At 40.8% G+C, this 18,149-nt stretch overlaps 1 protein-coding gene across 2 annotated transcripts in view; it reads right to left on the bottom strand.

The window, feature by feature from the left end:
* The window catches only part of plch1 (phospholipase C, eta 1), a 76,432-nt gene extending 58,358 nt beyond the window's left edge, over positions 1-18,074 (bottom strand). The window contains exons 1-2 of one of the 2 annotated variants that reach the window (XM_032545298.1): positions 17,662-18,074; positions 8,063-8,176 (exon numbers count right to left, since the gene is read on the bottom strand). In XM_032545298.1, the coding sequence (XP_032401189.1) occupies positions 8,063-8,141 (79 nt within the window). In that variant the 5' untranslated portion in view covers positions 8,142-8,176; positions 17,662-18,074. Of the gene's footprint in view, positions 1-1,637; positions 1,850-8,062; positions 8,177-17,661 lie in introns of those variants that run through there. The other variant, XM_032545299.1, reaches the window with a different exon arrangement.
* Positions 18,075-18,149: the final 75 nt, after the last annotated feature.

Consider the following 18,149-nt stretch of genomic DNA (forward strand, 5'->3'; position numbering starts at 1 on the left):
AATACAGCATGAATCCTGCAATGAGAGCAAAGCTGAACTTTTTGCTTTGCATACAAGATTCTTCTAACCCAACAGAGGCTTAAAAAAAGGTCAGACACGCTCAAGACTGATTACATTTCGAGAAAATGAAATGATAATTCCAATTCTCGTGGATAACTTTCTTACCATTTCCCGTGTAGATACAGGTGTTTCTCTGCCAAGAGTAGCAGAAGCCACCGAACCCTAAAATCTGAATTTGTTTTTTTTTTGTTTTTTTTATTGTCGCACAGTTGGAGAATGCGTGCCAGGAAATGTTTGAAGTGTGAAAAAGTGTGACGCTCCTGCGGTGAAGATGGAAGAAACAGATAGAGTAAGTCAGAGTGTGTGAAAAATCTCGTGTGCGCATGATGGTCCCAGGGGAGCGAGTGGGAAAGGAAAGGAAAGCAAAAGGAAAGGAAAAGAAAGCAAAATAAAGGAAAGGAAAGGAAATGTAAGAAAAGGAAAGGAAAGGAAAAGAAAGGAAAGGAAAACTGTAAAAAGCAGAAGTAAGGTTTGAACAGATGACAGTGTGTTCCCTTCCTGGTGATTGCTTGCAGTGTGTGCCCTACAGCTACTCGAGGATCTGGCACAGACAACAGAATGGAGACAAATCCGAGTGAACGTGCTGAGATTCATCATCATTTGCAGCACAATAGAAACACATAAGGGGGGCGGGCAGATTTTACATGGAAAAGCCATTCCCTCCATGTGGAGGAGATTAGCTGCCACTGATGATGCTCCAACCTTTATTTTGTTTCCCCTTTCCCAATTTTTCCTATTTTCTCCCTCCTTTCGCTCTTGCATCCAGCTCATCAAGTTAGAGCGTTGCCAGAACTGAAGAAACGAGTGACTGTCTTGCGAGGAGAGGCAGGCGTCAGACCTCAGTGGTTCCCAACAGAAAGAAGCTCTGGGTAAAATGCTGACGGTTTGACACATCCCTGTTTCTTCAGGTGAGAGGGCCCCGTCGTATATTTTTTGACACATTGCAAAGTGGTCACTATGAAACCTTTCAGGACTTCTAATGTGCAATGAAACGTGGAGCTCAAACTGCCCCTGCACCTCCTCAGAGGGGTTTGCTGATGTCTAAAATAATCTTTTTCTCTGTTTGCCGTTTCAGGTGACAGAGATATGGGCCTCATCGGTTTCTCGGCGAGCTTCACGCCAAGGCAGTGTGATGACCGGACATATAAATCAGGAATGGACAGATTTCAACAAGGAGTGTGAATAATCTGGCAAACTGAAGTGATATTACGATGCTTTTCTTCCCCCTAGTGCCAGGTGCAAGTGGGGGGGGGGGGCATAATTTCAGCACCAGGGACAGTTTCCCACTCCCACCATTTACATTTCTCATATGACGGGCTTAAATCTCTTAAATTAGCAAATGAAATTCCATCAAAAATCGTCGCCTGCATCCCAAAATTTCCCATGCATCGGTTTTGCTTGATGACTCCCCGATGCAAATACTCAGTCATCCAATTAACGCTCCTTTCTTCACTGTTTGTTTCTGCGCTGGTGATGAAATTCTGCACAATCGCCAGCACAATAGGGGGTAAACTGGGCACTACAAGCCTCTACCAAAAATTGTGGAGACAGAAGGATGAGCCAGAAGGCTCACTTACCCCTCTCCAAACTCAGATTTCTGCTAACTTCAAGCTCCGCCATTTAGATCTGGAGTTGTCCCTCCGTGCGCTTTGGGCATGTTTTTTTTTCTTCTTCTTCTTCCGATATTTATTCCCTATTTGTGGCAGCGATCAAATGCCAACATGCCAGTGCCTCCATGATGATGAGGCGTTTCAAAAGAAGCGCGCCATGAGGACAGAGTGTCACTTTTCTTGGCCCCCCCTTTTTCTTCCAGACGACCCCCCTCCCGCCCCCAGCCGCCCCTTAAACCTCGTTCATCCTCATCCTCCGGTCTGCGCGCAGCATATCTTCTGCCCTCATCAGGCGCAAACGCCGCGGCGGGAAACCGATAAGCCGATTCCTCACACGCTCGACGGGGCTGACAGAGACTTGGATGTCAATAAGCAACAGCTCAGGACGGGCGTGGAGGGAGAGGGAGGGAGGGAGGGAAGGAGAAAGAGAGAGAGAGAGAGAGAGAGAGAGAGAAGTGGGTGATACAGCGCGCAAAAACGAGAAGGAAGGAAGGAGGCGAGGGGTGGCGGGGTGGGTGGACAGCTCACCAGAGTAGTGGCAATTATTGCATTTCATCTGCTTCCCAAATGTGAATTCCCTACCAGAAAATAAGAGAAACATTTGGTGCCACATCCGCTTGTTTTGTATGCTCTTTCTTTTTTTTCGTTTTTCTTTTTGTTTGAAAAATGCAACAAAAACGGCACCAATGCGCAGCGGTGACCCACTTTACGCCGTCTGTCTCTTTTCGGATCTTCTTCGGTTTATGCGGGGAATTTAAACCGGCGCTCCCAAGAAAGAGAGAGAAAGAAAGAAAGAGAGAAACCCAACTGTGGCGTCGGCATTAAAAATTTTTTTAAAGAAAATAAAAATAAGCTTTTAAACTGTGCGCGAGTGCGTGTTTGTGTGCCTTTTCCTATCACTCCCGGTTGAGTCATTTCCCCAATGCGAGTCTCGTCCGTCTGGAGCTCCCAGATTGGTCCCGTTCACTGCTCCACGCAGGGAAAGCCCGTGTCATTTAGTGCTGCGGGAAAGAGGAGCGTCCCAGAGGTTACCTAATCGATCAGCCTGAACCATCCCCACCAGCAAAACGCATCTGTTTCTGCCTCACGGGTGTGCGCCTGTGATTTTGTTGTTTTTTTCAGAATCAGATATTTGAGGCTTCCCCACCGATTGCTCTTTTCTTCCCATTTCTGACACGTTAGACGCACAAAATCCAACGTGTTTTCCTTCGGGAGATTTTGTGCAAGCGAATCAACACAAAAGTTGAGCGTGTAATGGGAAACTGAAAAGACAAAGATGCGTTACATTTCTCCCGGTTTTTTTTTTCTTCCCAGAAATAAAAGACGCGCATGTTTTACACTGATACCCCAAAATAAAATACAGTTATATCGGTTTTTTTGAGAGACGCATCTGGTAAAGACCATCTCAATCGCATTAAAAATACAGAGAAAAAAAAAAACCTAAACAAATCTGTGAAGAAGCTGTAGGAATCCACAGGTCAACAGGTAGTTGGCTTCTTAGCGACAAGAAGAATGCCATTACTGAAAGAAATAAGTTTTGCTTGCAGTTTGGCACAAACAAAGCCACAGCAGGCACACAAAATGTTTTGGTGCTCAAGTCAGATAAAGGCAAAGAAGTTAAAGCCGATTTGGTTAAACATAAAATACCATGTTTGGGGTGAACCAACACTTCACATTACTCTGTAGATATACCCCAATGAGACATGCATCACTCTGTGGAGAGGATGGGGGGGTAGCAAGGACAGAGAAGACAGTCAGAATTAATGGGAAGTTGGATAAAGCAAAACATGCAGGGCCATCATGGAAGGAAACCCTTTAGAAGTCAGTTTAGCTCTAAGCATGCAGATGTGTTAGAATGGCCTAGCTAAAGTCCAGAAGATTTTGAAACTGCTGTTTCCATCAAATCTGGCTGAGCATGACATTTTGACTCTTAGGGGTTGAATGCAAATGCATAGAAGACCATAAGTAAAAACCATAAGTCGTTTTCTTTCTGCTTCAAACTAATGCACCACTTTGTGTCCGTCACATAAAATGTCCGTAAAATTATCTTCATTTTGCTGCAATTTGAGAAAAATTTGAAAACCTCAATGGGTGTGAACGAGGCAAGGTGCTGTGTGTTCACAGCTACCTAAAAATCTAAGTTTTCACCCCATAACTGGTTTATGGACCATGACCAAAGCAGAACCATTCAGCCAGTTTGAATTTCAAAAATGAACAGAGGAATGCACTGGGATCAGGGGGGTCGCGGGGAAATGAAGTGAGAGGAAAGTCATGTGGGAAAACAACAGAAAAAGAGAGAAACACATGTTTACTGAAACGGTCCTTGGCTGACATGAAAGGCCTGGCTGCCAGTGAAATGAGGGATGCAGACAGATCAGAAAGGGTTGCAAAGTTACAACCCTTTAACAGCTGCGGAGTGATTTATTTAACCCAAATGCCGGGTCTCTGCGTTTTGGACAGGACTGGAGTAGTTTTAGCAAAGCAGTGGATGAAAACATTTTGACCCAGTTTGTTCTAATAGAAAGGAAAGTTGGAGAATCATTATTTTCCCCTTTGAACTATGGAACCTGATTAGACGTCAACAAACCTCTGCAACAACCAAATCAATCCAGCTGAAAAATATTTTTTTTAATCCCAAGGCAAAATTAAATGTTGTAACTCTTAACATACAAGTTAGAACCTATTTTAAGCTTTCTTTAAGAGTAAAAAATGTTTTTTCTTTTTTAAAGCAATTGAATTGAACGTTGCAGAGGTTTGGTGGAGTGATGACCAAAGAAAATGGCAATATGGTAAAAGCATGTGTTATGGTCATGCTAATTACAATAATTAGTTAAATTATGTTAACATCAGTTGATTGTGTCAATGATTTTAGTTGACAATAGAGAATGAGTGCATTAGTGTTTTACCTGCTAATTAGTGCAAGCCAGCGTTACCGTCACACTTTGACCAAAAGAACTGATCATAATGTCAATGATATAATAACAATAGACTTTTACCCACTTAGCCATTAGCGCAAACTGAAGTTTGTCATGTTCAGACTTCATAATTTGGCAAAGCAAACTGGTCATAAACGTAACATAGACATGCAACATTATGCAGTGCTAAATGTTCCCCCATAGCAACAGTTCTCTCCGGATATTCCAGCTTTAACTTTTGCTAGCTTAAAATTGCGTTAAGTAACCTTTATTTAAAAACATTATGTTTTTTTAATATTTGTTAAAGCGGTCACAATGTCCTGACAGTACAATAGAATACAAAATAATCTGTGAAAAGATCAAGCTCCTCTGCTTTCTCGCTGTGGTCCTAGAGCCACCGCTCAATCAGAAACAACCAATCAGAGCTGGTAGGAGGGTCCTAGCGCGGTCGATCACTCTGGTGTATGTGCTGTTCACAGCTCTCTGCTCCGCTACAGTTAGTTACCTGCAACCTTGCTGTCGGGTTCCAGGGTTTTTTGTTTTTCTTTGTGGGTTTTATTTTTTGTTTGGGTTCTTTTGTTGCGCCACCGCTTCTCCACCAGATGGTGCCAGAGGCTGCCTACCTGGAGAGGTGTTCCCACGATTCCACGCACCTGTCTTCAATCATCTCATTATCTCCAGGAGCATCAGAGAAGCTGACTGCCAGCACTTCGACGCCTGAGTGTTAGCCTTCTACGGTACTCTGAGCCCTCCAGAGTTAGCTCTCTGAGATTTCTTCCTTGAGAAACATTTTGAGTAATTCCTCGTTGTCCTCCTTCTCCAGGTGTTTTTCCCTGTGAAGCTGTGGATCCTCCTCGTGATGATCTAGTCCTGGCTTTGGATTTCACTTCCTTCGTGACGCCGTGGATCTTACCTACTGGTTACCCGAGTTCCACCATCCTCCTCTCCTGGTGATCATCCTCCTCTCCTGTTTTCCTCAGCTGGCAGTCGCACCGCTCCTCTGACTCCAGGAACTTACCTGTCCGCCCTCCACCGCAGCCAGCCCATCTCCCACCGGACTCCGCTCAGCCAAGCCACCCTCTGGAACCTGGACCACTCTAGGATTTTCTATAGGGCCCCTGCCCTGAACCTGCAGTCGAAACCCCCCGGACCAAAATCATCGTCTCCACAAGTAAGATTGCTCTAGTTCATCCTCACAACTCCCATTTCCAAATATTTAAAACTCATCGTCTCTCCATAGTGTGCCGACGTCTTAAAGAATCCACCCGCTGGACCACACACACACTCACTCTGATTTATTTTTATATTTCAATAAACAGTCTTTAACTGATTTCCTGTTCTCCTGTGGTGTTTGGCATGTGGGCAAAGAAAGTAGACCCAAACATGATACTTGCCTGTCGTGAATGTGCAGGCTAGTTAGCATGGCCACCGATGACAGCAGATAAACAGTTCCAGTGTAACTGTAAGTTGTTGCTCCACCATTAGCACATTGATTAGCACGTACATGAGAGTGGTTGGCAGCACTAAAACCTTCCTTCTGGCTCTGATTGTTTCTGACCGGGACCTGGCTGTGCCCCAAAAAGCAGCCCTAAAGAAAACCATGGTAGTTAGCTTCTGCTGTAGTGGCAAGACAGTTTCCACTGTGTGTATTAATCTATATTATATGATGATTGAACTATTAAAATAGGCATTTTCTTTATGGTGTCACAAGTATTTGTGTATTTCAACTATTCAAGTGTGGTTGGGCGTTCATGGACCTGCCTAGGGTGTAGCTCACCTTCCTATCACTAACCCCAAGATTAGATGGGTAAAAATAATTACTTTTAATGCTAATTTTACTTTTCAAATTAGTCAAATCAAAAGTATTTTTGTAAAGTGCCTTGAGCTGGTATCAATAATCTGAATTGAATTGAAATAATGCCTTTAAACCCATTTGCCCCAGAAATGAAAAAAATATTGCAATATAACAAAAACTTTGGTTGCTTGTTGGATGTAAGAATTAAGAGATTTAAATCAACCTGGACCTTTACATCATAATTCTTTCCTTCACATCACTGAAAACCACTATGACGGCTTTAACACAGTAAATGCATGCAATTAGATTGCAATTAAAATAATGAATTTTTACATAACTGTTTAGAAGAGCAAATGCATGTATCAAAATCAGTAAGCCAATTGCTTTTACTTCATCATAATTCGCCCAGAGAACATTTTAATCTGAATAAGTCTGTTTAAAATGCAAAATATTATATATCTTAATATATAATATTATATCCCTCATGCCATAAGGATACTAAACAATCTTTTATTATATATATTTGAGACTTTTATTACTACTTGTTTATTTATTCATTATTGGAGCCTTGCAATGAAATTTCTTTTAATTTGAACATTTTTAAATGTACAGTTGAATGACAATGAAATCTGTCTGTGTCTATGTCTAAAATGTGATAAAAGAAGTGACAAGGAAACAGACAGCTCTTTAATCTGATGAACTCCTGCCCTGCAGAAGAGCACAGAGGCTCTTGAGCCAGTATTTCTTTTCTACCTTTGAAAGCACACAAAAGATGGTCGCTGTCTAGGTGAGGCAGTAAAAGGTCTGTCTGCAGTGGGCACGACAGCCCACAGAGACACACCAACTTATCAGATTTTCCACAATTTTATCCGGTGGCCTGGTCAGCAGGAAGTCTCACTGTGTCAAAACCTCCAGCTCAAGATCACGCTCATCCCGCAAAACATCTGGATTTAGCTCAGCTTTCAGGGGATGGGAGAGTTTAGATCCAGTGTTTTTTCTATCCAGTAGAACATTAGCACAGCAGGGTGTATAAATGCTCCAGACGACGTGTCCAGATGATAACTAGAAGGGTAATCCATTATGTTTTACAAGACAACAAAAGTGGAAATACTCAGAAATAACAACTCATCTTAAAATTAAAGCAATAAATACAAGTATTCGTAAGCTAACTATGTTATTTATGCGCATATTTACCCCCATAATGCATTGGTGCAATGCCACACAGTTGTATTGGTTGTGTTGTGATATTTAAAAAAGCTGACTATCAAACACAGATATGTCACAGAGTCTCCCTCTAGTGTTCACTCCTTGTACATATGATGGTATCAGCCTGGTTTCTGGTTTGTGCTTCATGCATTAGATCGCAGGTGTCAAACTCTAGTCCTCAATCTGCAGTTTTTAGATGTGCCACAGGTAAAGGTAATTTTATTTATATAGCACATTTTCAGCAACAAGGCAATACAAAGTGCTTACAAAACACTGGATGGTACAAAACACTGGAATGAAATGGTTTAATTACCTCCTCCTTGTGTAGATCAGTTCTCCAGAGCCTTGCTAATGACCTAATTATGCTATTCAGGTGTGGTGCAGCAGAGGCACATCTAAAAGTTGCAGGACACCGGCCCTTGAGGACTGGAGTTTGACACCTCTGCACTAGATCATGTGTGCCTCTTGATAGTTACCCTGAAAGATGCTGTTGTCTGTGAGGAAGTGCCGCCGGTACTGTGGCTCTCCTTTCCTGTTCACGACCCGGGAGCTCATGGCGAGAGGAAGAGGAAGGAAAACAAATCCCCTACCTACGACGGAGAAGAAAAAAGTCTTTTAATGTGCTGCTTCAGAATGAGAATGGGGCATAAAAAATTTAATTTTATGCTAAACAGATTAACTTATTTGCAGTGAAGGGAGGAGTTAAGTTATACCCTTCATCCTACCTCAATTCCCCCCTTTCTCTCCACAGGTGTTCTCGTTTATCTTTCTTTCTTTCCATCAACCGATATTCCAGAGCTCCAGTTTTTTCCGCTTTGTCCTCCTGATTTCTTGTCGTTGCGGATCCTCCCACAGCCAGCACTCTGTGATTTCCCACCTGTTGCTCATCTGTCCACTTGATTTAAAGCTTCAAACCAGCGCCGTCTCTATCTCTTAGAAGCACACCCGCCAGAGGTGCTCAGCTCTGGGAAGGGTCGGAGCCTCCGGGATATTTATTGCCGTCTGGTACCCGGCGACTTGGTGAGGGGTTACCGTTGAACACGTAGAGATTAGGGGTCAAGTATTCTTGAGGTGAAAGTATTTTCCTTTGACCCTGCCAGCACATTACTTTGAGCCATGACTGTAATGCAGGCTACGGTTGGTTTTACAACAACTAATGCTCTTTTTCTCCTCCTTTGTTGCACTAGATTGTTTATTGCATCATTTAAGAATTTTTTTAAAGGGGCGGTGTTATGTGTTATCCAGCCACATAGTGCCATTTTATAGCACAGGGAAGTAACTATGTTACCTTCAGTTGTTATAAAGTTGCTGTGCATATCAAATATGACTTGAAAGAAATCTGACTTTGTAATTTAACACCTGGAAATTTGGCCTCTGTCTCTTTAAGAAAATCCGGCTCTTTCCAACACTCAGACCTTCAGGAAAACATCACAACATTGTTCTTCTACTAATCCTTTAACAATTTTTGTTTTACCAGAGTTTAACTAAGAAGTAGCTTGTATAATGAGCTCAGCATAGTTCCACCAGAGGTTTGCTAATTGCTGCTGGCTAGTTTGAAGGAGTTGAGTAAGGGATGGCGGCTCTGTGAGCCGGAAGCTCTGAAACTTAGGAACTGCGGCTCCAAGGAGGAGCTTCGTCCTCGAAATCAGCACTAGGTCCACACAGGCGTTTTGCACAGCTGAATGGTTGCCATGAGAGATTCAAGGATTTCTCAAACATGCATGAAAGAATAAAAGCAACACTCCAGGTATTTTTTAAAAGAGGGAATAACATCAGAACATAATGTAAAGCAATTAAAAAAGGATTTTACATAACACTGCATATTTAAAAAAAAAATTAATCCACAATTTTAAAAGTATTTTATCAGGATTTAATGTGAATGACCAACACAAAGTAGAACCTGTAATTGTGAAGTGGAAAATGATGCATGGCATTTCTTTCAAGTTCTCGAAAGTAATACTTGGTCAGACCACCTTTCGCTGTATTATAGTTCCAATCTTTTGTAGTATGTATGATTCAGAAACTAATATTTTTGCCTGTGCTACATTGTAAAATGCCTGAAAGCCATTCAGATTGTGAACATCAATTTTAAGACTTGCAACAGGTGAAATAAGATTTAGGTTTGGGCTTTGAATGGGCCATTATAACACATGAAACTAAACCAAAACACACAAAGGTTGAGTAAATCATTCAGTTTCAGCTCTGGTGTTTGTTGCGCTTCAACATGATTACCCTCCACCTCTGCATCAGAGCTTTTCAGCTCCATCTTCTTATCAACTCTGACATGTTTCCTGGCCCCTGACAAATAAAAGCGTCCCACAGAGGTGATGCTGCTTCCTCCGTGTTTCGCCGTGGAGATGTTTTCCACTGCACACGTTTTCCATGTTGGAAGATGAAACCACATTTTGGTCTCATCTGAGCCTTCACAGGACAGTTTACAATAAGATTTAAAAAAAATTAAAAATACACACGGATGGACTGTCTTCAATCCTTAGGTGGCTCTGAAGGGATTTTGTGGATATTAAGAGTATCATATTTACATAGACTGAATGGCACAGGCCACACTTTCCAGATAATTTTTTGTAAAAAATGTTTGAAACATTTATCCTTTTCCTTTCACTTCACAATTTAGCTCTAGGCTGTTTGGTAGAAATACTTATACCAAACACTAGAAGACTGCTGTATACTTAAAACTGCATTTTATTAATTTATTTTCTTGTAAGTATTATATTTTGAATGGTAGCTACAAGAGTTACACTTAAAACACAGAGGGGTAAAAATTGATGTAATGAATTCCACACCAAGTAAAAAAAAACAACTTGCTTTTAGTTTCTGTTCCAACTGGAAACAAACAACAAAAAAAAGAATAGCACAAACCTAAAGAGATAGAAAGCCGCTGGATCTGGTCATTAAAGTCGGCTTCTACTCAGGAGTCTTAGCGTCTCCAAGCTGCTCTGGAGACACAGAACGGACCCTTGGGCCTCACAGCTTAATTATACAGCAATCTCTATAAATGACTTTATGTTTTCATAACAGAGCCCAAATTAAAAGTAGGACTTCAACATAAGAAGCAGAGCACTGGACACATTGTCTCCTGGAGATTTAACGGCACTTATAGGCTGTGATGCAGATAATTAAGAGGCAGATAGCTAAAAAGAGACATGGTCTGTATAAAGTTCAGGAGTTTGATTGAACTGGGACCAAAGTTTCTTTATGGACTCTTAATACGTATGTGACAGTCGCTCAAATCCATTCAGCGCACGTCATTTTTGAGCACGTTAATCTCAGTTGCCGTAAATGTAACACTCGACTCAAAAGGCCAATGGGCCAGTCCGCAGCCGGCAAGTAAAGCCACGACATAGCTGAAGTCTCAGATGTCACCTCTGCAGTGAACAAAGAGGAGTCAAATTGGGTGGTAATAAAACTAAATGATTAACCAGGATCTCTCCTTTGTTCATTAGATTCATGCAAACTTATGCAAACACAGCTTCTGAATTTGCTCGTGCAGCAGACGTGTTTAGTAGGCAGTGACAGAGAAGAAAAGAAGCAAAGTTCAAGTCCTAATCCAGAAACATAAACTCTTGTCAAATCAACAAATATCTTATATTCTCAAAGGTTGAATATAATTGGATAAATAGACGTTTTTATGAATTGTGGGTAAAGGTGACGGCAAACAGCAGCAGGTCTTTAGCATATAGCAATATGAACAAAAATAAGAGTTACATGAAACATCTACAAAAACGTGGCTGATGTAATTCTAACTGTAAAAGAAAACATGAATAATTTTCTGTTTATTGTTATTCAGAGAATTTAGTAGAATGACTCTCTAGTTTGTATTTAACGGTAGTAACCTCTGATCAGCTGAAACCTCAGGGGAGGTCAGCTCTTCTGTCTCTGCTGGGTTTCTCTCAGGGTGGAAGAGACGCTCAAAGATAAATTCCTCCCTGCCACACTGACTCGATCAGACACCCCGGCAGGAAGCAGGTCGAGAATGCCTTTAAGTGAAAAGATTTCTTCATGTTGATGTTTCGATGGAATATAGCAAATGACACACAAAACAAAACCTAATAAGAGTTCAGCAGTTCAGTATGCCCCCCTTTCTCCTGTCTGTATTCATTATTTACAACAGTTGCGCATTCATGTTTTATTGAAGCATCCGCAGAGTTTGTAGTTGATTTAATACACGCAGTCCTTGTTTAACGGAGTACCATTGTGCTGGATCTTATGATTAGAAGTGGATTTCTGTCCTGAAGGTTCCAAATTGGGGAAAAAATTGAGAAAGCGCCGACGAGGCAGCATCGAAGACAATAATTTTTGTCAATAGTCACATACTAACGTTTCATCGAACCAACTTTAGCTTTGAACATGGCGTGCATTCATTGTGGCATCGTTTTGATAAGCTTCTGCACTGTCGCAAGAATTATTTCCGTCCAGTGTTGTTTTCTGGTTTCATCAAGATCTTTCTTTTCCAACATATCCCAAAGATTCTCATTAGGGTTAAGGTCCAATCCATGTGCAAAAATGACATTTCATATTGCTTAAACCACTTTGCACAACTTGACCCTGATCCGTCCTGCCATTCTCATCTTGGAATACTTCATGTTCCGTCAGGGAATATGAAATTCCCTGATGAAACAATCTGGTCATTCGGGTAGTCAGCGGGCCTCATTCTTTGGCCACATTATTTTACTGAAACTGAACAACTGCAGCCACTCCAGATCATAGGTCCATGCACATGTACACATGTTGTACGTTGCACATGTACGTTGTGGAAAATGTTCTTATATTCATTACTGAACATAGACGTTAGTGCAGTTGTATTTTTTGTTGTTGGTTGTTTTTTTTTTACAAACGTTTCCAGGTTATTGTAAGCTTAAGCATCGGAGGTTCCTTCTCCTCCGATAATGATAGTTTGTGTCTGATGGCTAAAACTTGGAAAAAGTCCACCGTTCCAACAGGACATGATCAAAGCCCAAACCTCAATCCTGTTGAAAATGTATGGAGAACTGGAGTCCTTTCCAAAAGACCAACAAACTTAACTAAATGGGTTTTTTTGTACATATCTATTACTGATCATCTTTTTGCAAATATTGATGCACACATTTTCTTTTATAATGTACTGTTTTATAATGTACTTTTATAAAGTTACTGTATTACATCAATGTTCTGTCAAACTGATTTTAAAGGGAGCAGTACTATGTTTTTCTAGCCACATAGCACCATTTTATCGAAATATCCAATAACTGTGTTACCTTCAGTTGTTCAAAACATGCTGTATATATCAAGCATAACTTAAAAGAAATTTGATCTCATACTCTAAACACCTTAAAATTGGGCCTCTGTCTCTTTAAGAAGCTCCTACTCTTTCTGACACTATACCTTCAGCACGAGATCACAGCTGTGCTCCTCATTATGCCGTTTATAACCATTCTTACGAGCGTTGGCTGAGAAGTAGCTCATATTATGATTATCAGCTGACTTACAGCATCACCAGGTGTTTGCTAATTGCTGCTGCCGCCAGTCTGGTGGGGCTGTGAGAAGAAGGTCTTGTATGTTCCTACATACAGCACATGAGAGATTAAATTCTGATATTTTTTCTAAACAATGTATTTTAATGTGAAAAACAGAAAGAAATCATGATGTGCATTCACTTGTTTCACCTTCGTGTAAGACCCAGTATTGTTGTCCTGTAGGGATGGTAAGGATCCCTACATCACATGGGCTGAAATCCTCTATGCTCTATAACACAGGTGTCAAACTCAAGGCCCGGGGGCCAAATCTGGCCCACCAGACCTTTTCACGTGGCCCTCTAGACTCCAAATTACATCAATAAGTCCTTCCAGGTTTTCACAAATCTGCAAAATTCACACAAAATCAACCAATATCCACTTTTTTATTATTTTTATTTTACAGCAAATTTTCTCAAGATTGGTCTAAAACATTGAGTTTAAGTGACTGCTGCCTCACCTTTACTTGATGTGAAGTCATAGTCTGCAATAAAAAGTCACATTTAACATAATAAAAATTCCTTACAAACATTTCTAAATTGGCACTACAAAATCTGTCATTTTGATTGCAAAAAAAACAACTAAAACAATCACAAAATCTTGGAAAAACGGCTATTTATTGACATTTTAACCGTTCATCTGGTTTCTTCAATATATTCTGGCACAACCGGCCCTTTAAGAACATTCAGATTTTTATATGGCCCAAAATGAAAATGAATTTGACACCCTTGCTCTATAGCAGTGGTGCCCAAAGTTGGTCCTTGAGGGCCGGCATCCTGCATGTTTAGTTCTCCCCCTGGTTTAACGCACCTGGATTAAATGATGACTGGTTAGAAAGCCTAAGAAGAACATTGACATGCTGAGGAAGTTGCTACGACCACCAGGGAGAGAACCAAAACATGCAGGTTGCTGGCCCTCGAGGACCAACTTTGGGCACCTCTGCTCTACAGAGTCAAAGCAGTAAGTTGTGGCCGCTTGTTAAACAGTTACCAGAACCGAGTAAACAGTCTTGGCCCATTGATGGCCACCCAGATGCTTTCACACTTAGTGACTCACCCACTCAGTGACTCATTGAAGGCTTTGCTTTAAGCACTGACAACAGAAAACAAAAATGTGGTTTTAAAATACTGTCATAGCAATATCATAAACTCAGACTTTTTCATTAGAATATGTTCACTTCTACAGCTTTTGCTTTGATTTTCTTTTCTATGTGCATACAGGACTTTTTATTGTTTTGCCAAACTACTAAGTTTCATTTGTAGCTTGATAAATAGTTGTACTGGTAGAAAATCAATTGGCTTATGGAAAAGACAAGTTTCCTAAGTTTAAGTTTCCATCCAGAGGTAATATTTTAACCTGTTCCTGGTAGAGTTACCTGAGGGGGGCATTCTTGTGTTGCAAAGGTGGCCAATGATTAGCCATTTTTAAGACATATTACCAAGTCATAAAAACAAAGAATCTAGGGTATATCTTATACCCAAATAGGTCAAAAAATAAGCAGATTGGTGACTCCTGGGATCAGACAGTGAAACATTTCTTAACACCATACTCAGACTTTTGAACATTTATGAGTAGGTCATGAAATTAGATTTATTCTAAGAGTGATGGAAATAAATGTTGGAAATAAATATTCATCATTATGTTTTGCAGATGTGCCATTTGTCCTTGTTTGGTTAAATTCTTCATGCAAGACCAGACTGACGTGGGCACATGCGTGTGTGTATGATTGACTGTTCGTGAGGTGGGGTTGACTTACTTTGCTGTGAACTTGAGTGTCAAGTAAGATCATGTGTCACACATGCCAAAAATGTTCTGCAGAGTTTGATATTTAGTTTCACTGTTAAAGTGTTTCTACTTTCCTTCATAATCACTTATATTTTCTGCACAGCAACATATTGCAAAACGTGTCAAATTCATTGTTGTCAACTTAGATGAATGGAGTTTTGGCCTTGCAGCTCCACATTACAACCCTAACATATACAGTGTAGTGTGCTGTTAATGTATTCAGATGTTCTTCAGAGTTTACTGAACAAACAGCATCATGAACAGCAGAGAACAAACAGGTCGGCGATAAAGTTTTGGAGATGTTCAAAGCAAGAATATTTTTTAAAAAAGAATATACGAAGCTTTGCAGATCCCTCAAAGTACTGTTCTATCAGTACCCTAACAATCGTTCAAAATGAAAATGGTACACTGCGTAACTACAAAACTGAGGCCGCTCAGTTAAACCACCAGGCTGGGAAAAGAGAGCATTAATAAGAGAAGCAGCCAAGAGGTAACTTATAAAGAGCGGCTGACATCCAGAGCTCCAGTGGGAGAATCTTTTGACATGAAAAATATCAGTCATGCACACCACAAATATGACCATTAAGACAGAATGACCAAAAGAAAGCCATTGTAGAAACGGTCAATAAAAACTCCTCTTCAAAGTTTGGCACAAGCCACATAGCGGACACAGCAAATGTGAAAGAATGTGTTGAAGTCAGATGAAATCATAGTTCCACTTTTGGCCTATGTGTGGAGGACAGCACTGCTCATCCTACAGTGTATTGTTGAACAGAGTAGAGGCAGCATGTTGCTGTGTGAGTGCTTTTCTTCTGCAGGGTCAGGAGGAGCTAAATTAAAGACAGTCCTGGATGAAGAACCTCCTGCAGGTTTAAACTGGGGTACAGGACCTCCTTATCAAAAATAAATTCATTTATTAGAATGGTCCAGTCAAAGTCCAAAACTGAATGCAACAGGGGAACTTAAGAAGGAATTAAAATAGATGTTCACAAACAATCACTATCCACTCTGACTGTGCTTGAATTGTTTTGAAAATCACAATTCAATCTGCAGATGTGCTAAGCTAATGGAAACACACACACACCCACCCCCACACACGCTGGTGTTTGTCAGATACACTCTTACTTGGGCTGCGGTTGCCACTTACTAGATTTTGTATCCTCATGTACTATGTACTTTCTAATGATGTTATAACTGTTATTATATATGTGTTTGTTGTTTGGTGTTGTGGTTTCTTGGTTTTGTTTTTTCTGTTTCTGCGGGTGTAAAGGCAGACTTCAAGAGTTGTGTTCTCTATATGCTTCTTTCTCTCCTTCACTTCTATCTTCTTCTTTCCCTTTAAAGCTTTCCCTCAACTTTTCCCCTTTGTTTTTCACCTCTGCGTCCATTACATTTGAAATAAACCCAAAGCAATTTCAAACAAAGTTCCACATCTATACAGCATATAAAGTGGAGCATCATGGCGAAACTCCACTTGTGAAAGCAAATTTTTTGGGGGCCTCACCTTGACACTCAGACAACAATTCTGAGCGTCACACACTGCTGGACATGTTTAAAAAAAAGAGAAAAAGAAAGTCTTGAAACATGAAAATCATTTTCTGTTTTTCTTCCATTTCATAATTTCATAATGGTTTGTTTTAGTCTCTGGTTTTAAATCCCCACCCCCCCAAAAAACACATAGAATGTTGCAGCTGTACTGTAGCAAAATGTTAAAATGTTTGGGAGACATGAATAATTTTACAAGACTGTGTATTGAGAGAGTGTTTCATTCAATCCCAAACAACCCATCCTCTTGTCTCCTGCTGTACGCGCCTCTAAAGTAAAGTTCATTTATTCATGAGGGTTCGGAGCGCCCACAGAGTCAAGTTTCCACTCCTACAACCCAACACCAGAAAGCTGATACACTCCTCACAATACTCCCAGTTTCATAGTAACAAGGGAGTTTCTTTACGGCTGATGCATTCCTTCACACACATACACACGCAGTCTTCACGGTTGGTGAGGGCATGATAGAAAATTGCTGTCCGGCGTTTCACCAGAAAGTGTTTAATTGTGACAACCACCTGATTGCCTTTGAGGAACCGCTCCATAAAGCCACAAAAACACACCCGGTGTATGTTGAATTCAGATTATTTGTATGAAAACGGAGCACTGCAAACAGAAAATCTTTGCTTTTTTTTTCCATGTGACACCGGCTGTCTGTCACTTTAAACCTCTTTGTCTTTCACACCCGGTCAACCACTCAAATCAAATCAAAAAACTCCCCAAGGACTCTCCTTTCAGATACAGGGGGGAACCAGAAAGAGGGGGAGTGCCAGCCTCTTTCTCACTGGGATGGCTACCGGCTGAGTGTAATAAAAGCCTTTGTTGTGCTCCCCAGCTACAAGCAGCAAATTCAGCTGTGGCAGAAAATGCCTCATCAGTCATACTGATTATGTATTGACTGTAACAGCAATGAAGCCCAGGTAGACGGCTAAAACATTAAAAAATATATGTAAATGATCCTGGAAGAGAAATTGGCTTCTGTCTGATCATAGAGGGATGCAATAAAGATAAGAACTGAAATGTTGGTGGTTCCTGTTTTCCTAAAGTTGAACACGTGCACAGCTGCTTATATACTGTAAGCAGTATCCAAGCAGCTGTAAATGTAAAGTGACAGGTAGGAGGATGTGTGCAGCTTGGTGAAGCGGGAAATGTGCACAATTAGGAATCAGCGAGGAAACAAAATGCACTACATAAAGAGAGGAAAAAATACATAGACATCACAAGAAATATCAGCTTACTTATGTCTTTTGCTTCAGTTGCTACAGCCTTTGAAACTCTGTTCTCAGCTTCCTCACAAAACTTAGTCCCTTTCAGGAGCGGCGGGTGTAGAAGCGGTCCTTCAGAAAGAGGAAATCCATCGTATTACATATTAGTTGAAATCCCAGAGGTTTGGTTTTAAGACAGAGAGGGGTCAGAACAACTTCCCTGCACAGTGTGGGCAAGTACCCACCACTACATCAAGCATGGTGCCTTTTCAAATAACCTCTGCTGGTGGGGGACAAGCGAGTTTGGCAAAAGCCTGAAACGGATTTCGGATTGGAGCTCTGGCTGTCCTTAGAGTGAGCCATAAACAAAAGGGAAATAAAATTATTTTTCTGTCTGTATTTGGGAAAAGGGGAAACAGACTGACTGCTGCATTGTGTCAAAACATAAAATAAATAAAACATTACTTTAAATATCAATCAAGAATTAAATTTAAAAGACTAATTAGCCACTATGACAAAAC

Source organism: Xiphophorus hellerii, chromosome 18, assembly GCF_003331165.1.
Source record: "Xiphophorus hellerii strain 12219 chromosome 18, Xiphophorus_hellerii-4.1, whole genome shotgun sequence".
NCBI classification, from domain to species: Eukaryota; Metazoa; Chordata; class Actinopteri; order Cyprinodontiformes; family Poeciliidae; genus Xiphophorus; species Xiphophorus hellerii.